We start from the raw sequence: 22188 nt of genomic DNA on the forward strand, positions 1-22188 counted from the left end.
ATGGAGCATGAAATCTGCATGCGTGTGCAATCATGTGTTAGGTACGGTTTCATCTCTACAGAGCAGATGAACAGAGAAGTTTTTCAACACTGTGCAGATCACATTTACTCATTTACCAAATCTTCACTAAGTTACTGTATTATATCTCTTTTCAGGCATCTAGCACACTTTATCAAATAAATTTGACTTTCAGCTTTCTTTTTTAAAGAAAATATATCTGCAACTTTTTTCCTCAAGATACACAGTTTAGTGAAACACCAAGCAGTCTCTGAAGAGTTTCCAACTATAGGACATGGATAAAAGACCTCACAGTCAGTACTAGCCCAACACATTCCTCTCCTAACAAGTATCTCCAGAATCAAAGGCAGGCAAACATCTGACATTAAATTTTCACAGCAGCTAAAGGAAACTTTCCAGTAAGAACTATGCATTCTTATAGCTCTGATGGGTTTTTGATCAAGAGGCAAATAATTTTCTATGTGAACCTCATAGCACAGCTTTATTGAGATGAGGAAAACACATGCAGGATCTGAAAATAATGTACTCATCCTCAATCTAGACTGGGAATGTTGTTTTATGTAATCCAAATTTTTTCAATAAATATTATAGTGTACCTTCTCACAGCTTTGGGAAAGCTCCAGATATCATCCAAGAAGGCAGTCCACAGAAAGCATGGACCGATGTCTCCTAGGTTTTAGGAGCTTTTAGGCAGTCTCTTGCCCTCTCATACAGAATCTTTCTAGGTATTTCTGGATCATGTTTAAAGACAAAAATTCTGCAGCAGATATTACATAACTAAAAAATACAATAGAAATATAAAGATATCTGGAAAAATAAAGCTTTTCACACTCTTACTCCTTCAGAACTAAAGATCGTCATAAGAGTAAGACAATAGAAAAGGCAAAGTCATAAGGATATCGACAGCCCTCAGATATTAACTGGCATTTTATGTAACAAGATGATTCATTATAGAAACCAGCAGCAATGAACTGTGATTATACAAAGCAAAACAAAACCTGCCAACAAGTTACCTAGGTTTTACTGAAGCCACTCATTTCAACACCCCCAACATACCACACACATTTTTGTGCATATAAAGCACATACAGTATGCTATATGTGCATTTGTCTCTTGTGCTTTTTACACATGCACAAAAACTGCACAAGTATCTTAGGAAGGTTGACAATGAAATTCTACAACTTGTTTAAAATTAACACAGTAGCCCATGTTGGTGATTCAAAGTTGTATGCGCTTTTCTTCTTCTAAAGCAAGCAAATAAAAATAGAGCCATATACATGTTATCAATACATGTATTTATAATTACACACTGACTCAGCAAGAAAGTTAGCAGGAGAGAGCTATTGTTAAATATTCAGCCCCATGGTGTTGCAACACTTCTTCACTTCAGTATATAAAGCCTAGAACCTGGGCCATAAAAAGACTGTAGATCCTTCGTTCCAGCGTGGAGTGCTCTATGCATGGTCACTTCTCCAGTGTGGAATGCTCACCCAGTCTTGTTCTGATTGCTGCAGGTAAGCAAAAAAAATAAAAAAAAAATAAAAAAATACAGCACTGAATAGTTTGTATACTGCTAGCAAAATGAACTTGTTAAACACCTTAAATATCATCAGGACCACTATGATTATGTGTTAACTGTTGGCTTGTGATGCCATGTTCTTAATGCTTTACTTACACTGCTTCTCTAACAATTCACATTTAAAATTGTGAATCATTACAAGGATAACTGTCACAGAAGAATGAAACAACTAAGACTTTTGGAGTCTGACACAGTAAAGAGAACCCAAAAATAGAAGTAACCTATGTCACACATAGAAAAAGTAATAGAGACTCATCTTCAGATGTGACTGAATGATGCTATATAGCACTAGCACAACTAAACAGAATTCTGTGGCTTGACATGACAGTTATAGAAAATGAAATACATAGCAGGTGTTGAAAGTAGCAAAAATGAGTTAAGCCTTATTTAACACTAAGGGGCTTAGATATCCTTAAAGTGATCAAGAAATCCTCTTCTAATGTCGTATCATCACCTGTTCAAACAACTTTAGATTAGCCAATAGCATATACCATTAAGAATATATCCATTGACTTCAGAAAGCACCTGGAAATCCCTTTTCTTTCCTAGGTTCATCAGAGAGACTAAAAACTTAAGTCACAGTCTTCTAAATACTCTAGTAATTCATGTTGGTCTCTCAGTGAAGTTCTATTAAAAAAACATCCTAGGTCAAAACTATTCTGTTAATATAAAAGAAAACTGAAATGTATGCATAGTCCATGAAATATGCAATTTTAAGTAGAATTTAAATTATAAAAACCTCATGAGGCTCTAGAGTAAGTTCAGTATGTATTTTTCAGAACAAGTGTAAAATGCCTGTGAAAAAAACCAGTACTTCATCCTGTTTTACTCCTATATAAATTGGACATGTATGCAAAAACTTGCAAGATGAGCCAATAGAAGTCTATGAAAACTAATGCTGGCTAACTTGTGTAGCCTGTACACATGAATTACATGATGGTTTTAAAAAAGTATATTGCATGCTAAAGCAAGCACTGAAGCCATGCTAATAATGTAAGACACTCCTAGATTGCATACTTCAATTTGGCCTTTAAAATGGTGAATCAAGAATTTAAGAAGTATTTATACCTGCTAGTACTAGAATAGAATAGGCTTTCCTGCTGTTTTCTCTTGCACATACGATGTAAAACGCTTTAAAAACTTTGGATATTCTCGTTTAGCCACTGCCCGTAACACTGATGCTGGTGCCCATCCTCCCGGGTTCACTAGAAGTAAACAGGAAGAAGGACATTGAAATAAAGCAACTCCACTAAATGTTGAAAAAGTAAATTTTAGTTAATTACTCCTGCAACTCTTCCTGAAGTAACAAGAAAGAATAACCATCAGCATATTTTTTTTATGTCCCTAGGCTTATGTTTAGCACTTTCTATTTGTGATGCCTGCCAACAAGCTCAGTCCAGATCTATGATGCCATTATTTAGAAAACATTAAATATGCTGTATGGTAAGTCTTGGGAAAATGCCTGAATAGAAGAGGATATTCTCTATGGGCTTCCAAGAAACAAAGAGAAAGAGACTTGAGCAACTTCCTATTTCAAAGAAAGCAGAGTCAGTCTTAACTTTTCAATAATTCTGTATTTGCCTGCAGAACTGCCACAAAGGCAACACCCTGCAAATGATTATAAAGCATTTAAACAAAATTTGAAATTATTTTAAATTACATTTTCATTCACAGGGAAAATATGTTGCTGAAAAAGCTATCACTTCCCATATAGTCACAGTTCAGAATTTAGCAGTGAAAATATACTTTTTAAATAATTCAAAAACTTAAAAAAAAATAAAAAGCAGAGTGAGCTACCCTTGAAGTGTTTTGTGGCTCTGGGAGAGAAGATAGTAAGCATATATCTCCAGTACTATAATACATTTCTAAATACTGGGTACAGCAACAATACAATTTAGCTTTGACAATTTTTCAGTCAATACCAAGGATCTATCAGCTAAAAAATAATTAAGAAATGTAGACTAAATTGTACAGCTTGCAAGCATCTTCATACAAAATGTATTTACTCCTTCTTGGCATCAGGGGATAAGAGCTGTATCTTTAGTATCAGCAGCTTTTCAGCCTAATGACATGAACTGGGAGAAAAAAAAATTACAGTGGTACATGAAAAGACCCAACATACCATTACTGAAACTAAAAGCTATGCCAACTCATTCCAGTTACAGACATTTCTGCCCACCTTCCTCCACCCCAAGGTTATATACTTAGGACTGAGCTACACAGCTCTTCCATTTATTCTTCCCAGAGTACCATATAATGAATGATCCCATTCACCAGTTCATGTAGCACCTTAATCTGAGATCTTTTGATCATGATGAACACAAAGGTGATGCTATATATAGATATAAGGCATCAAGCCTTTTTTTCTCTTTTGTGCCAGTATTCAACTCCCCAAAATTAAAATCTATCATCAATGTCATACTGAAAAATTTTATACTTACCATTAGCTACATATGTAATCTTGCACAGAATGTTGTCCCTGCTTATTTCCTTGTTGCCCTCTGGTGGGCTTACTAAAGTCTGACAAATCATTGCAATATTTATTTTGGCACGGACACAGCGATTGTTCAGCTGCCAAAAATATAAAACATTGTAAGCTTTAAACTAAATTTGTTTCAGCATACTTGAGCATGAACATCTTTTCATCATGAAGTCTAAGACACTCTAGAAGCTGTGTTTCTGAAAGTCTGCTTTCTAGCACTTACATGGATGTAACATGAAAGTGAGTAAAATTAAAGATACATGGTAGATAGGGAAAGATCTAAAATGTCTGAATCTTAACCTTCTGCTTGCTAAACAAACTATAAGTTAATTACTTCAACTGTTGTGACAACTCAATAAAGAAACATTTCAAGAATAATGTATCAGCATTTACAAATATCAGTTAACTTTTCCCTTGAAAGCATGCTATGGAATAGCAATCAAAGGAAAACAACCATTGTTATTTTCTCGTAGAACCAAGGCAAAATTGTGTAAAATGGAGACTTAATCCTATCTATAATTATACAAGCCTACTCTTATATATTTGACAATGCTGAAGAGATACTGATTTGATTCCATACAAAATGACCTCAATTATTTAAAAAGTTTTCACATCTCCAGAAATTTTGCTTCCATTCTGCTGTAACACCTTAAGATCATGCAAATGAGAGATAAGACAAGAAAGCTTTTGGCTAGGAATGCCTTCATCAAGTCATGTTACCACCTGGTTTAAATCAACGGTATTTTTGTAAAAACCCTCCATCTCCCTCACACTAGCACTGCAAATGCATTACCACATAACAGAAAAACTACAGAACTTCACAGAATCAAAATAATACTTACAGGAGCACTGTCATGTTCTACAGAGAAATTGCACACAATCCATGTTTCCGGATCATTTTCACTGAATGCTGGTATCTTTCTGATGGCAGACAAATACAGCACATCCCTTTGAGAGGCTGGCCACACTCTCTGCAGAGAAATACCTGAACATAAGCTTTTCCAGGTTTAACTACTAGCCTTAGTTAAAATTAAAAACCAAGCAAGGCAAACCAGATCAGTTATATTATTAAGTTAAAGTATCTTCAAGTTAGTAATTTCATTCTGAAAACTGAAAGAGAACATAGCTGTTCTAAATAGGGAACAGAAATTCCAGGTTGGCTACACTTCATATGAAAAAAAAAAAAAAAAAAAAGGCAAAACTTTAAGGCCTTTGAAATGCAGAGCACTAAATGGCAATGAATTTTTCAGTTAAAAAAATAGGACTAAGCAGTTACCCTCCTGTACCCTGAACCTCAGGTTTGTGTTTTAGTTAATACTTGCAAGCTACAAACTGAACTAAGGGTTAGGTGTATAGGGATGCATCTGTAGTTACTTACATCTCCAGAGAAGAGACAGGGGGGATGGATTTAAAAATTACCTTAAAAAGCTACTACTTCAGTGACAGATATAGCAAACTGATACTATCCAAGAGAAAGTTTCAGAAATGAAATGTGTGACAAAATAAGAAAATATACAGAACTTATTTTCCTGACATTCATCAGGAGAAAAAAGTTCTGGCTTTTACCAGAATACAGATGACACAATACAGATGACACAACTATCTTACTCAAATGAGAGTCCTCTATTAAAGAAGTTTTAATGTAACTGCACTACTGGTAAAATTGTCAGAGAAAAACCTTTGTTTTAATATTTGAATATACTAATATTTGGAAACATACAAGACTAAGGTAGATTTTATTCCTATAAATTTTTTAGATATTTACATTTCAGTTGTTGGGTTGTAATCAAATGAACATTTTTATAAATTGACACCAAAACCATTTTGGGGGAAAAACAATTAAGGTACAAGAAAAAATGTTGCAGCAACAATTAAAAAGACTTGCATTATGAGACGGTATGTCAACTAATTGTGGTGAACAGTAACCTGCATTAAAAAAAAAAAAAAAAACATATGATACTGTGGCGTAGGTTTCTTCCTTGTAGTTACTGGTGATTTATTCTTTCTGTTTGCTTTGGATGACTCTGACCTTGCTGGCAGTGATATAATCATGACATGAAAAGCAGGCCTCACTTGCCACTACAAGCTCTATCAGACAAATGCATAACCAATTATGGTCTCAAGAAGAGTTTGAAAAATTGATGGAAGTTGCAGTTTAATAGAGAACTTGTTCTGGAATATTGTCCAGAACAGTATTTTAAGTTGTTAGACCAGTAAAGTATTCAGAATACTGGAACATGCATGCTTCAGATGTCTCAGTAAGGTATGTAAATGAAGTGTTATTACCTTATGTGTCTGGTAAATGATGATTGCGTTATCAGCTAAATTTTCCACGACATGGAAATTTTCAATTGTTGCTAAAAAGGGAGGGGGGGCAGGGGGAAGGAAAAGAAATACATTAGTGAACAGTCACAGAAAATATGACAATGCTATAAATACTATTCTTGTTGATAAACCTTCAAAGCTGAAGAACAAATGCCTTACTTTCCCAGTCATTACGAACATCAACATTCCAGAAGTAGTGGCAAACTTCATGCCCTGTTACCCCTTTAACAGCATGGGTTGCTTTCAAAGGATCTAGAACTATTCCATTCTCTTCCACTTCTCGTCTGTATACCTATAGCCAAACACAAAGAAAGATATGTAGAGCAGAATCTGTTGAAACTGTTCATGTTTTAATTGTTTAAATTTAATCAGTCTAAAAAAACCTGAACTAACAAACCTACCTAGAAACTTACCATGCGAATAATTTGCCCTGAAAGTGTTCTCTGGTAACATCCATTGAAGACATTCTTATGTGGCAATTCACATTAAAATACCAGTACTTTAAGGTTTCTACTCCAAAAATGATTAAGCTAGCTTATTTATTACTACTGACATGGATTTATAATCATGGGGGAGCAGCCAACACTGTAGTTTGTTACTCTTGTTATTTTTGTACATAGAATTTACACATTATTTTGATACCAAGCTTTAAGTAGGAGAGAATGAGAAAGGAATTTGCAAAGATGAATCTATTGCAAGAGTTACACAGAATTTTGTATTAATAAATAGATTAGAAGCCACAGTTCTCATGGACCCCAGTCCCAACCTGAACCGTGCTATTCCCAGAGAGAAGTTACAACAGCATAACTTGCTGATTGATAATATTTTCAAAAATCATAGAATGATTTAGATTGGCAAAGACCCTTAAAATCATGGAGTCCAGCAGAAAAGATAACAATGCTAAATGTACACTGGAAGTATCTGTCTTCACGGTGTATCATCTTTTATGAATTAACCAAACCTGAAACATTTACCTTCATTTCTCCTTCTTCTACCACTAGCTGCCAATTGGCATCTCCTCCTACATCTTGCAAGGAATACGTCATGTGGTTTTGTACCATCTCTTCCACCTGTAAAAGAAAAAAACCAGTAATTTTTAACTCATTCCTTCCATGTTTTTGGGGAGATATTGTACAGCATTGGAAGTCACAAGAGTTAATACTTCAATTCCTGTGCAGGAGCTGAATTTGAATGAGAGAGTTCTGTGTTAGGTCAGGAACAAACAAATAATGCTGGCCTTTGGAAACAAAAGCCAAAATCTTGATTCAAATTCCAACTTCATCCTTTGTGGGTACTTCCTAGCCTGCCTTTGTGCCTTTAAACTGTCAAACCTCATCATTTCTACCTAAAACAGTTCTTTATTTCAGCAGATAGGAACTACAAGTATCTCCAAATGGAACTGCAATACACTGTAAGATATTCACTGAAGAGCATTTTAAAAGCTCAGCAAAGGCAGGGGATTAGGGAGGAAAACTGACAAGCTCTAAAAAGCAAATGCACATCAAAAGTCATATTGGAAGAGCAGTGAAGAAAAGAATCACAAGCAAAGCATGCCTCCTCTGTTTCAGAGGCATCTTTGCACAGCTGACAGCTAGAAAAAAAAACTAGAAATGCCTACACTCAAAGGATTATGATGGTACAGAGATGCTATAATTACAAAATGCTCATTTAAAACTTATTTTGCTAGAAGCTGTGCCTTTTTTTTTTACAGCCAAATATTTGCCGTATTTTTATCAAGCTATGTGAATATCTCATTTTTTATTCCATACAATTTGCATGAAAATGGGTACTGGGACAGGAAGATGATGTTTATTTTAGATCTAACATGTTATTCTGTTTCTTTGGTTCCCCACCCTTGTCCTAATGTCCCAAATAAAAACAGAAGCAAAATCATAGGGTATCCATTGCTGTGTAATGTTTCAAATATTTGAAACACTTTAATAACTTTTTTCCACCCAAAAGACAGATGACTACTAAAACCTGTCACAGAAAGCAAGTCCACACAATTCACAGCATTTTCCTAAACTATTAGAAATACCTTTTTTTTTCCAAAAGGAAAAGCACTACAAACAAAATTAGTTAATTGACCAACACAAAGATTAGCTGAAGAAGTGCACAATCACAAAATGAACAGTCTGAACCCCAAGATGCTTTTGCACATCTTACAAAAATATGAAGTCTAGTGTGCAGTAAAATATGTAAAACATATTTGAGCAAGTATGAAAACAAGTAAAAAGCAAAAATAATATTAATCTTTTTTTAAAATATGATACAGAACTGAAACATGTTTTGCTTTTAATTCAAGGCAGTAATTTTGAGTGTACTATGTACTCAACATGCAATACACTTAAGACCAGAAAGAAAAAAGGTAACTGAATCAAATAAAACTCTAGAAGCATAACATGAATAAACAAAATCCACTGAATGGAAATCCTAACTCGTCTTAGTTTAACTAAGCATAGACTTCTCTAGACAAGGCAAAGTTATCAATCCAGCTTTTGGGTGCTCTGGTTCTGAGCTTCAGTGAACAAAAAGCACCACCAAGACTTATGTTTCAGCTTCTAGAAAAGCCAACTTTTGCTGCCAGTTACCAGCAGGTTTCCTACAAAAGTTTCTTCCCTTTTTTTTCCAGTGAAACAATGACAGTACAATACAAACCAGATAAGAATGTGGACTATTTAAATATTCAATTATTTAGCTCTAGGTCACACTGCTTTAAGAAAGGAATTCTTGCTATGCTCTCAGCACATACTTCCCATACCTTCAGGCCCTTACATATTTTCTATCCCATCTCTTAATTTATTAAGGAAAAAGCTATGCTTTATACATTTACTTTTGTCTTTTGATACTTTTTGCTTTACGTGCTAGATGCAAAGGAATGAAGGAAATATCAAGGAAAGAAGAGAACGAGGCATCCACAGGAATGCAATCTAAACACACTCCTGCTTCACCAGGAAATGCAGTATTTATACAACCTGCTTGTGCACATTGTCTGTACAAACTGTATTTAGTCTATGCCACTGGTCACCATCTGACAAACTTGCACCAATTTCAGAGGCACAGTCAAGATCCAAAGATTCTCTCCCACCTGAGAGGCTCACTCTTACCTCTGGGTTCCTAGTTGGCTACTGCAAAAATATTTGCAACCTGTATGCCATACAGCCTTGAGCTGAACTTTGAGTGGCAAGTTTTTCCCTTTAAAGGGCCTAAGAACAACTCAGAACCTATTATAAAGCTGACAGATCTTTAAAAGAAAGTGATCTGAACTCCCACTCAGCTGGCAGAAACAACAACGCCTTTCTAGAGACACACTGAAGAAACAGCTCCAATCAGAACACATGTTTACACTTCTCAGTCTTAAAAACAGGGCTGCAAATTGCTACTTGACCTTTTACTAATACCAATATTCCCTTCATTCACATGAAGTGTAGGAAAAAAAATCACATTTATTAAGAACCAAGATACTAGTTTGCCTTCCTAAAGCAAATTGTCAGCCTGGGAACAAAGGCCAATTTTTAATAAATTTTTAATAAAGTCCACAGCAGGTAGAATGAAAAGGTCTGCTATTCTCATCATACTCCCTGTTGTCTTGTTCAGTAGAACTGAAACTCCAGAGTAGGTGGAGTGACTTGTTAGTCTGGCAAAAATTTGTTTTAGGGAAAATACTTGGAGGCTGGAACTGCATGTGGGGATATTCATACTTTCTGTAGTGAGTCCATTAACTTGAAACTGAATTAGGAGGCACTCCATAGTAACTTTCATGTAGTACAATCTGTGCAGCAGGCAAAAAGAGCAACTTTACTCTAGTCCATTTGATCCTGATACTTAACCATAATTTGCATCATTTTGATAAGGATCTGGTCCACCTCAGGTGCGTTTGTAAGTGATCAGCTCTGCAGTCACAGTGGTGCTCTACAACTCAGGCTTACCATATGAATACAGAAATGTTATCACAGGCATTAAACAGGTGAAAATGAGGACATCTGCATATCTTGGAAAATATGAGTTCCCCTTATGCTGAATGATCTCTGCACCTACAACTTGACAAAGTACTAGTTCCTCTCTTGGCAATCAAACTTGCTTTCTATTACTTATTACTCCCTTATTATCCCCTCACTTTATTACCCCTCTTCCCAAAGAAAAACAACTTAGAAAACTAACTCAACTACTGGAGTACCAGTGATGAGCCTATCACTGTTGTGCAATAGTTGTTGCATACTTTTTCCCTTGCAGTATGTTCAGATTTCAGAAATAAACTGACTGCAAAAGGTCTTGGAATTTTTGTCCACTAGGCAAGTCCTTAAGTGTTGGTTCTGCTCATGGAGCTGGTAGTAAGGTCTGCAGGTAATAAAATTCCAGGCTCTGTTAAAAACAAAAATAAATTCCATTCATTTGGAAAAAAAAGATTGGTTGGAGCTTTTAAAAAACCTGCAGAAGAGGAGATCCCAGAAGGAAGCTCCATATTCACCATCACATACGGACCACAGAAGGAAAGAAACAGCATGAGTAACATCTGAACTACTGTTTTGGAGATTAAAAAGCAAATACTTATCTAATTCTACTCTAAACTATCACCTTCCTAGTAAGTATCTAAAGTAATTGTGCACATTACTGGAATATATCATTATGGCAACATTGACATATTCAGGATGTCAGACTTAATTTTTGAAGGACAAGTGAATATACATGAACACTTCAATATGATTTCTCATACATGCAGTCTTGTTGGTCAACATGTTTAATGGCCTTCTGGTGGTAATCAAACTAATCACAGGGGTAAAAAATGGTAATAGTGAACCATAAGACTCAATGTATTAACATCATTACAAATTAACACTTCAGACAAAAGTCAAACCTTTGATTTAAAAGCAAGAAAAACTATTCAATCTGAAGCAAAGACCATCTCTAGCCCCTGTAAAACATGTTATTCTACTTTCATTATAATTAGAGATACAAAATTTTCAAACTATAGACCTTTTTATTAAAGCTACTGAAGTAAACCAAATAGTTTCACAGGATTTGGGCCTCTGCACAAGTGGTATGCATGCAAGCTGGATGTAAAGAAAGACAACCATTTAGTACAGGAATAGAGAACTCCTTTGTCTGCCTCAATGTACTAGTTTAAAGCAAGCAGTGATTGATGTAACAAAAAACTAAAAAACAGGTTCGAGAGAAAAGGATGATATAAAGCAAAGATATGCAACCCCCACTTGACACATCAATACAGTACCTGGGCGCTGAATCTGTGAACATCATCAGAGGCACTGACTAGATCAATGGAAGACATGGAGGAAGAGCGACTATAGGGCTACCAGAGACAGACAAAGAAAAAACCAAGTAATCAGAACAAGGGCACAACAGAGCATTCAGTACCAACTTGCAAGCACAAGATAATGAAGAAAAGGAAAACAAAAGCACCATAAGCAGCAAGCACAGCAGCAAATGCTGATTTCATGCACCTATTATATATTATGCTCCCAGTGTAGCCCTGACAGAAGCATGGTGGTTCCAGTTACATTCAAAAACAAGTCAACCAATCCTGATACAACCAACTGGATTATTATTTTTTAAAAATAAAATAAATTCAATGAATCTGGGTGAAGGTATCTTGAAAATACTGAAGTTAGCCTGTCGCCCTGGTTTTTTAAGATTTTCTAAAGCCTTCTGAGTTTACATTCTTGTAGAAAACTTTCTCACACAACTTTCTGTAAACAACCTATTGTTTTACATTGCTTCATAGAGGCAGAGAAATTTGATGTACTAGTAGTTTGTCCAGTGTCATTAGAGAGGTGGCACGTTCACCCTCCAATCCACTGACACCTTTTAAAAACTGTAAAATATTAGAGTCAGAGGAAATAAATAAGCCTCTTCATCGTGACCATAGCTGTGGTGTGTCTTTTTTCCTTGCGTCCTCTAGTGACATTAGCCAATAGGGATATTTCATATTTTCTAACTGACAAGCCTGATACAAGTAAAGAATATTCCAAACAGGTTCTTAAATCAGTATTTTTGAGCCAAGACAAAAAGCAGTCCTTCTTCAGCTCCAGCTACTTTTTTTTGAAAATGAGTAGGCCACTGGAAGTTACTAGAAACACTGAAAAAAATCTCAGCTACTCATACAAAATATTATATAGAAACAGCACAGACCAGCCCATTATTCTGAGAAGATCAGGATAAATATATTACCGTTTGCACAAATCGATGAGTCCCCACAGCAGAATATGCATCTCCAGAAGGTAAGGATGTTGGCCAGTGTAATCTAACCTTTTCGCTTTGGGACTGCAACAACATAGGTTTAATTATTATTAGTCAGCTGCTACAGGGTGGACTGTGAAACAAAGTGAGTCATGCTCCATCTATATAGTCACTACAACAACTAATGCTGTCCATGACAGGCATGAAGCTGTCATCCCACTGGAATTCTAAGTGAGTGGGCCTGAAGACTGAATTCATCTAAACTTCAAGGTATATTTCTGAGTTAAGGAAAACACACTGGCAGCACTAAAGATTCCTGTAGTACTATCACAGTCACTCAAAACCTTTACTCTTTGTTAAGAGATCCCAACATAGGGTAAACTCTGTTGGATACTACAGGTCCACTAGAAAATTATTTCATTCTCAAGTCATTGTTATTCACTACATTCCTAAGAATAAAGTCTTTTACAACAAAGGATGCAAGACTTTGTTATTACCTCTTGTTTTATATGCTACTATACTTTCTCATACTCTATTTTCTAGAATGCACCTTATCCCTTTTTGATACTTGTCACTGAAGTGTATTAAAAAATGAGTTAGTGAAGTAGCCAGGCAGAACAATGTCTTTCCTATTCCATATATCACTGAAATAAAAAGAAACTTCAGATCAATTATTAGATTTTGAGAGACAGCTGAGATTTTGAGAGACAGTAGTATTTGATATTTTTATCTTAACAATCTTATATGTGATTATAACAATCTTATATGTGATTATCTATAATGATTATCTATAATCACATATAGATAATTTTCATACAGGACATTTATTTAGGAATTAGAAACTAGAGACATTCAATAAACTTAACACATATACTATTCTTTTCTAGACAAGCTATGAAGTTACTTTCTCAAAATTAGCATTAAGCAACAATATTTTAATGTAAAAATAGTAAGGGGAATTTCCTGATCAGTGTCAGAATAAATTAACTGGAGCTTCAAGAGATACACTTCAGGACAGACTGTAAAACACAGAAGTCTCTCAGGAAGTGCTCATCATTAAGACATTTTTCAAGTTTTAGTACCTGTTCTTCCATTTTATCCTGTCTGTCAAGAGCAGCTTCAACAGCATCAAAGAATTCTTCTTCATTAATCAGACTATTAGGACCCTCCTAGAGCATAAGAAAAAAACTAGGTAAAAATCCTGGAGATATAAAAATTCCATTTCAATTTAACATTCAAAATACGTATTTATATTTTATATGTAACTGATGGAAGCAAATTTCTTCTACAGATCTCAAATATTTTCACCAATATTCTTAGATTACAAGTTCTCTGAAAACCTTTACTTGTTAAAGGAAGTGTCTTCCTCTGACAACAATTTAATGATAGTTACATAAAGAAGAAAAAACCCCAGGAAAGTGAGTAATAGTGTCAGTATGCTTTGACTCCAAATTTAGGACTTAATTAATAAATGTCTTCTCTTGAAAATGCTTACAGTGTCAGTAAAGTACATCTATTAACATAACCATGTAGTTAGACTCCTTACAAGTATTTCAGTGCCTAAAGGCACTGATATTCATGTGTGTTCAAAAAGAGAACTAGGGAAGACATAATTTTGGGGATCTCTATTGAACATTCTTGGAAACAACAGTTTAACACTAAAGAGCAGGTAGAGTTAAGTCAAGGATTGAAAACTCTAGTCTAATTAAAATGGTTAGGTTTACTGCTTTTACTGTGTTGTAAAACAACCTAGTCCTGCAAATTAAAAAAAAAAACCCAAGTTTTGTATCAGCAGTGACACCTGGAAGCAGCTGGTGCTTCTTAATAACCAAGTAGACAAAGTTCAACTTCCTATTTATTTAATTCTTTTACAGTGAATGTCTCAGTGACAACAATTAATCTAATGTCAAGTATCTTAAATAGCTGTACAGTACTATTGCTATTTCTCAGGCTATGACTTGAAAGTAGAAACGTGTTTCATTAATGTACATGAAAGGGTCAAGCTTACTGTATTACAGGTGAACTAGCTTACATTAGTGTGGATGCCTCATCTGTGGAAGTGTTCAAGGCCAGGCTCGATGGGCATTAAGCAACCTGGTCTAGTAGGATGAGTTCCTGACCATGGTAGGAATATTGGAACTAGATGATCTTTAATGTCCCTTCCAACCTAAACCATTCTACTATTACTCTTCAAAGGTTGGTTTATGCATCTTAGGATAGAACTAAATACCTCACTGAGGAGAATGCTGCTGAAATGCAATTTAACAGAAGCAAGGAACTTAAAATCTGAATTTGAAAACATAGTATTTCAAGTGGCAGTGGCAAATTAAAAATCAGTTAAAATTAAACGTCATCTTCTAAGTCAGTCTCTGCTGTCAGAGTTTTCATATTTTTGTTTTATTTATCTCTACAGCTGAACAAATAAAAGGGTAAAGTACAATTACATATAAGTGGTATCAAATGTACAAGAAAGTAAGAAAAAACCACCAGAAATATCTGTAAGAAGCATACTTCAGACAAAAGCAAAACATCAAAGGTTAAGATATACTTCCACTCAAGAAATTAAGGACTGAGATTCTTCATGCAGTTTCAGTTTCCTAGGTGAAAAAGTAAGTTTGGCATGAACACACTTGTAAATTACACTTGCACTGGCTTGTGAAACTTCACTTTCCCTCTTTAGGAAACAACCCAATTTTAAAAGTGTATTGTGTTACTGTAGCAAGGTTTTGGTAGCTGAAGTGGCTACAGGGGTGGCTTCTGTGGGAAGCTGATAGAAGCTTCCCCCACGTCCAACTGAGACAGTGTGAGCTGGCTCTAGGATGGACCTGCTCTTGCCACTGCCCAAGGCCATGCCCATCAGTGACTATAGTAGCATCTCTGGGATAATGTATTTAACAAGGGAAAAAAAAAACTGCAGCTGGAGAAGAGTGGAGTGAGAGTATGTGAGAGAAAGAGCTCAGTAGGTACCAGATCAGTGAAGAAGGAGGGGTAGGAGGTGTTCCACATGCTGAGATTTCCCTGCAGCTGCTGGTAAAGACTACAGTGAAGCAGCTGTTCCCCTGCAGCCCATGGAGGGTCCATGGAGGAGCAGAGATCCACCTGTAGCCCACTGAGGAGCCCACACTGGAGCAGGTGGATGCCCAAAGAATGATGTGATCCTGTGGGAAGCCCACATAGAAGCAGCCTTCTGGCAGGACCTGTGACCCCATGAAAAGAAGCTCATGCTGGAGCAAGTTTACTGGCAGGACTGTGAACCCATGCTGGAACAGCTTGGTCCTAGGAAGACTGCATCCTGTGGGGAAGACTCATGCAGAGCAGTTCATGAAGAACTGCAGTCCATGGGAAGGACTCATGTTGGAAGAGTTCATGGAGAATTGTCTCCTGTGGGATGGAATCCCACACTGGAGAAGGGTAAGAGTGTAATGAGTGCTCCCTATGATGAGGAAAGAGGGGTAGAGACAATGTGACAGGAACTGACCACAACCGCCAGTCCTTTTCTGTCTGCACAGCTGAGGGGTAGAAGGCAGAAAATTTGGATGTGAAGTTAAACCCAGGAAGAAGAGAGGGGTAGGAGAAGTGTGGTTTTAAAATCTGATTAGTAATTAAGTGGTATTTCCCCAAATTGAGTCTGTTTTGCCTCAGCATTTGGTGAGTAACCTTTCCCTGTCCATATCTCAACCCAGAAGACTTTCATTATATTCTCTCTCCCCTGTCCACCTGAGGGGAGTTGTAGAGTGGCTTAGTGGGCATCTGGTAACTAGGGTCAACCCACCAGAAAAAGTCATAGTGTTATAAAAAATTTGTAAAGTAGAATTCATACCTCATAGTCTGGCCCCCCAAAGTGGGACTTCTTCTTCAGTTCTGTCACAGCATTTTTGTATGCTTCTTCAATTCTTCTCCTTTTCTCTGTCTCCTGTAAAATTACATGACCATTTGATGCAGCAAAAATTAATTGTCAACATGCCAATAATGGAATGGAAATGGAATGGCCAGGGTAGTGTTTTTTCCAAGCAGCAACTGCAAAGCTGATGAGTTTCTGAATTTATTTGCATGTATGCATTCTATGTGCCAATATACATGCATATATAATAGAAAGTTTGGGGAACTAGCTACCTTGAGGATACCTTCGAAGTCATGTGGAAGAAACCAGACCAGCAAGCAAAAACTGGTTTCTAGTTTAAGCACAGTTGTTCATGCTTCATTGGGAGTCATACTTTTTATCTAACATTTCATATAAACTTCCTTGACACAGATACTTGGGCAGGGATAACAAAGGGTAAAAACTAAAACTGGTAAAAAGCTAACATGCTGAATGTAGTGATACACTAACAAGTTTGTATCTAGAATTAGGGTAATGTGAATAATTTTGAGGACTCCATGCAGAGAGTGCAACTTCATAGCCTTCTCCTGTAACAGGTTGTGACTGTAACAGGAGCCAGTCTATGTACAAACCTTGTATTGACTATATCATTGTCTATTTTGAATAAAACAATTGTAATGCCAAAATCAGACTAAGTCTAATATTGCCTTTACAAATTCTGCATACTGCCAGATACTTTCCATGAAAAAGCTACAAACACTTCTGAAATTCTTGCAAAAATCAGCTTTTTTTGCAAGATGTTTCTCTGTCCTCTTTCAAAATCACTTCAGATGAAAGCAAGTTATGTCTAATAGGTGGACTTTATCATACACTTCTTGCAGATGGGTATAATTACTCAGCAACCCAAATCAAAATTTAAAGATTCAGTGGAAAACCCCAAAACAATACTGAAAAGCTGAGTTTACTAACTGGGAATTTGCTGGGAACACTCCCTCAAACACATTTTCCAGTTAGGTAATACTTTGATGTAGAACAAGGTAGTATAGTTTTCCACACACACCAACCAAAAAAAAAAAAAAAAAAAAAGCACTTTGATGGAGACAATATTGTCCTTAACTGTGATTGAAGGCTTTCCCATTCTGAAACAATCAAGAGGCAGTACCTGCTAACAGATTTCACAAAATTTTGCATGTTTATCCTTTTTGAAAGGAACTGGAGAGTCCTGAAGATACATAAAGCATGACTTGAGTATAAGTCACTGAGAAAGTACAGAATTTACCAGACTTGGAATGGAAAACAAAACAGACCCCACCTAAAACACAACTCCTTCTCCCACTCACCCCAAATCCCCACACTTTCTGTAATTCAATCTGCAAATTAGTTACAATTCACATGTGTCAAAACATTACTCTCCAAATCTGCCAGCTTCCCTTGGCAATAATATTAGAGAAGGCAGAAACAAGAAGAGAAAAATGCTGCAGCAGTCAAGACAACATGGAAATCATTATCACAAAGACTTTGTTGCAAGTAGAACAGTGGATCAAATACTAATAACAAAATCCTTTGTGTACACAATGTATATACATTTTAAGAAAAGTCTGTTTTAAAATACATTCAATGTATTATATACTGCACTGGAAACAAAAAGTCAAGCTCAAGATCCTAAGAGCTAAGTATAAAAGGTGGAAAGAAAAGCTGTAACTACAATAACTTTAGATAATACTACATGTTTCACATAAATTTCATTCTGGACATTTGACTATTCTGGTAGTGAAAGAAAATTAACCACAAAATCTATGCTTCTATCATCTCACAATATTTATTTCTTTTTTAGAGAAGTTTACAGACAGATTCAAGAAAATAGGAAGTACAAAGATCTGCACCATTCTTATCCCTCATCTATCATATGGAAAACAATGTCTTTTGATCAGGCCCATAGATATAGAAGTTACTCTTAAAAAGTGATGTTTAAGCTCTAAAATGAAAAGATTAAAAACTAAACCAAAAGCAGCTCTACCACTGTGGAATAATGGTAGCAGAGGTCTGAATACAGTCAATTGCTGTAATTAAGCGTGTAAGCTTCAAGGCGCTGCTCGCATGGGTAGCATTTGTGGGAGGAGACTGAGGCTGCCTTGTGGCAGACACAGGTGGCTCTTGCCAGCTCCAAAACAGACTCATTGCAACACGCAGCTTAGCCTATCCACCATGTATGTGACACTTTTCTAAGGGTAAAAGAAAAGGAGTAAAAAACACTCTGTGGAGAGAAGTATTGTAAGAAAAAGTGAGAAATCACAGAGGAGATGCCATGACCAAGAAGATGAGGAGGTGCAGCTCCAGGGCAGAGAACATATAGGTCCAAACTGCAGGGGTATTTCCTGAAGTAATCACATCCCATGAGACATCCACACTGCAACAGATTTTTTTCCCATAGGGCTGTCACCAATGGAGGCACTAGAGCTACTTGCACTAGAGCTGGTAAAAAGTATGAGGAGGAAGAAATGGCAAAGATGAAGTTTTGGACTAATTGCCAACACTCCATTCCTCACCCTGCACTGTCTGCTGCTAGCAGGCAGTAAGGTTATGGAACAAACAACGTCAAGCTAGAGCACACAGCACATACTGGACAATCAGCCCAGCCAGCAGGGGTTTGTGAAAGGCAGGTCCTGCCTTACCAACCCGAGCTTCTGTGACAGGGTGACCTGATTAGTGGATGAGGGAAAGGCTGTAGATGCCATCTGTCTAGACTTCAGTAAAGCCTTTGACACTATTTCCCACTGCATTATCCTGGAGAAAATGGCAGCCCATGGTTTGGCTGAGCATACTCTTCGCTAGTTAAAAAACATCTGCTTGGATGGCTGGGCCCAAACAGTGGTGTTGAATGGAGTTACATCCAGCTGGTGGCCGGTCACCAGTGCTGTTGGCAGGGCTCAATATTTGGGCAAGTCATGGTTCCTATCTTTACGGCTGATCAGGACAAGGGGATCAAGTGCACTGTCAGGCAGTTCACAGATGACACCAAGCTGGGTGGGAGTCCTGATCTGCTGGAGGGCAGGAAGGCTCGGCAGAGGGATCTGGACAGCCTGAATCATGGGCTGAGGCCAGTGGTGTGAGGTTCAACAAGGCCCAGTGCTGGGTCCTGCCCCTGGGTCACAACAACCCCAGGCAACTCCACAGGCTGGGGCAGAGTGGCTGGAAAGGACCTGGGGATGCTGACTGACAGCAGGTGGACGTCAGCCAGGGTGTGCCCAAGTGGCCAAGAAGGCCAATGCATCCTGGCCTGTACCAGCAATAGTGTGGCTAGCAGGAGCAGGAAGGGATTGTCCCCCTGTACTCAGAATGGATGAGGCCACACCTCAAATCCTGTGCTCAGTTTTGGGACCCTCACTTCAGTAAGGATGTCGAGATGATGTCAAGAGAAGAGCAATGGAGCTGATGAAGGGTCTGGAGCACAACTCCTGTGAGGAGTGGCTGAGGGAGCTGGGGGTGTCTAGTCTGGAAAAAAAGGAGGCTCAAGGACGATGTCATGGCTCTCTACAACTGCCTGGAAGGAGGCTGTAGCCAGGTGAGGTTGGTCTTTTCTCCCAGGTAACAAGCACAAGCAGAAGAGGAAAGAGTCTCAAGCTGCAGCAGGGGAGGGCTAGACTGGATATTAGGAGGAAGTTCTTCACTGACAGGGCAGACAAGCATTGGAACAGACTGCCCTGCTCTGGCAAGTTCTGGTATCACCGACCCTGGCAATGTTAAAAAAGGTGTAGATGTGGCAATCAAGGACATGGTATACTGGTGGACCCGGAAGGGTTAGGTTAACCATTGGACTTGATAAGGTTTGAGGTCTTTTCCAACCTTAATGATTTTATGATTCTAGGTGGAGGAGCCTACAGGGAAGGAATGAAGATGAGCTCGGGAAAAGGGGCAAGAAAACTTATTTTACTGTTTGTCCTTCTGTTTCCCATTAACTTCTCATTATTTTAAATCAGCAACAAATGGATTTTCCACATGTCAAGAATGTTCTGCTGTGATATAAACCAGGGAGCAATCTTCCTGTCTTTCCCTTGATCCATGAGCTTTCTCATTCTACTTTTCTCTCTAATCCTGCTGAATAGGTGGTGGGCATTTCACTCTCTGCCAAGGCTATCCCACCACAAGTCTAGTTATTTCATTCAAGAAAAAAATTTCCTCTTCCACAAGGTGAGCAAAGAGAGGAATACAAAGTAATGACTTTATATACTAATTAAGGTACTTAATACCATGACTGTCCTCTAAACCCTGGAAAATGTCATTGACAAATGAGCCTTTTTGAAAGTTTCAAGTCTGCCAAAGCAGAGCAAGTTGAAAACTCTAAGGTTTCAGGAGCTTTTGCTCCTTTTTGCTCCTTTTAATTCCTGGGAGAAGAAGTTTGTGAGCCCCTTTAAAATGTATTTACTCATGCTGTATGAGATATTAGTCCCATGAGACCCCAAGTGAAATTTAGGCTTGAATTTGGTAACCACTTGCATCATCCACAAGTGCTTTAAAGCTAGGTTACAAGACAACAAAAAAGTGACAAAACCCAAACCTAAAATAATTTCGAATTAAATTTTAACATATTATCCTTTATTAAAATATACTGAACTACAGGCAAGGAAAACATGCTCTGAGGAAAGTCTCATCAACACAAATGAAGAGTGTTTGTCAGCACAGGGAAGGCTTTTGCTGTGGTATCTAACAGTAGCCTTCCAATATGTTCAATAAACTAACAAACTGAGCCAGTCTCCTCACAGTTTACAGGACAAGGCTGAAAAATAAGCATCAGATACTCGAATAAAAGTTACTCCAACAGGATATAAGGCAAAACTCTAACAACAGGTGAGGAGCAGACTTGCTTAGAAGAGCTGGGCTATCTACAGCCTTGATAAAGCCCTGACTCAAACTGTCTGACTCAAACTGTCCTTACTTTAAGATGAAGGTTAGAGCAAGAGAAAGCTCTTGAGGTCTCCATCCAACCTGAACTCCTCTATGATCCTACAAACAGGCTTCAAGTCTTGGACCTACTGTAATTCTTCCAACGCTCAGCTGAATCAGTAAAGAATTGTTGACATAAGTCACAATACAGTGACACAGGGCCAGGCCTTTGACATATGCACAAACAATACAAAAGACAGGGTCAAGGATTCAAATATGGATATATTTTGTCTGATATGTTCATTCTTTGAATTCTTTAGTGTATCACTAAATAGAGTAAGATTTGATACATGGTATATTCCACATCTAAACATGGAAGGAGAACAGAAGGACAGCTACAGTGTACACCAGCCAGCAATGGCAAAATTCTAGAAATTAAAGCCTGAAGTCCAACCTGCCATACCTCCAACAACAGATCTCAGACAAGAAGACACTGCTCCTTTAGAGCTGTTACATGTTTGAGTAGGCTCAGAATGAACTATCACTGCCTAGAATAACAGATACTCTCACATGACACAAAAGATTTAACTGATTAGTATAAAGCATAATTTAATCTCAGCAATCTCTTAGAGGACAGTGAAATAATTTTATCTTGAGGAGACATATAAAGTTAGAACTGATTGTTCTCTCCAATGCTGTCACCACCACTTATCATACTAAAACATTTCAGAGACTTACACATCATTTTGCTTGCGCAGATAATTAGGTCTATGTCAGAAGGCTGTAAGCAATACACTTACTACTATGAGATAATTTCAGGTTCTTTACAGATATAAAGAATATAGGACTACTATCTGAATAAGTGCTGTGGAAAAAAGACTATGATGC

The 22188-nt window shown here is 37.3% G+C and overlaps 1 protein-coding gene across 2 annotated transcripts in view; it reads right to left on the minus strand.

Moving 5' to 3' along the window:
* Positions 1 to 1296: 1296 nt before the first annotated feature.
* Positions 1297 to 22188, minus strand: part of CERT1 (ceramide transporter 1) — a 79239-nt gene continuing 58347 nt past the window's right edge. Inside the window, exons 8-18 of one of the 2 annotated variants that reach the window (XM_054003935.1) lie at positions 16420 to 16512; positions 13682 to 13768; positions 12591 to 12683; positions 11635 to 11712; positions 7379 to 7474; positions 6564 to 6696; positions 6366 to 6436; positions 4922 to 5050; positions 4039 to 4168; positions 2666 to 2802; positions 1297 to 1526 (exon numbers count right to left, since the gene is read on the minus strand). In XM_054003935.1, the coding sequence (XP_053859910.1) occupies positions 2675 to 2802; positions 4039 to 4168; positions 4922 to 5050; positions 6366 to 6436; positions 6564 to 6696; positions 7379 to 7474; positions 11635 to 11712; positions 12591 to 12683; positions 13682 to 13768; positions 16420 to 16512 (1038 nt within the window). In that variant the 3' untranslated portion in view covers positions 1297 to 1526; positions 2666 to 2674. The remainder of the gene's footprint in view (positions 1527 to 2665; positions 2803 to 4038; positions 4169 to 4921; positions 5051 to 6365; positions 6437 to 6563; positions 6697 to 7378; positions 7475 to 11634; positions 11713 to 12590; positions 12684 to 13681; positions 13769 to 16419; positions 16513 to 22188) is intronic. The other variant, XM_054003936.1, reaches the window with a different exon arrangement.

Source organism: Vidua macroura, chromosome Z (assembly GCF_024509145.1).
Source record: "Vidua macroura isolate BioBank_ID:100142 chromosome Z, ASM2450914v1, whole genome shotgun sequence".
NCBI lineage: Eukaryota > Metazoa > Chordata > Aves > Passeriformes > Viduidae > Vidua > Vidua macroura.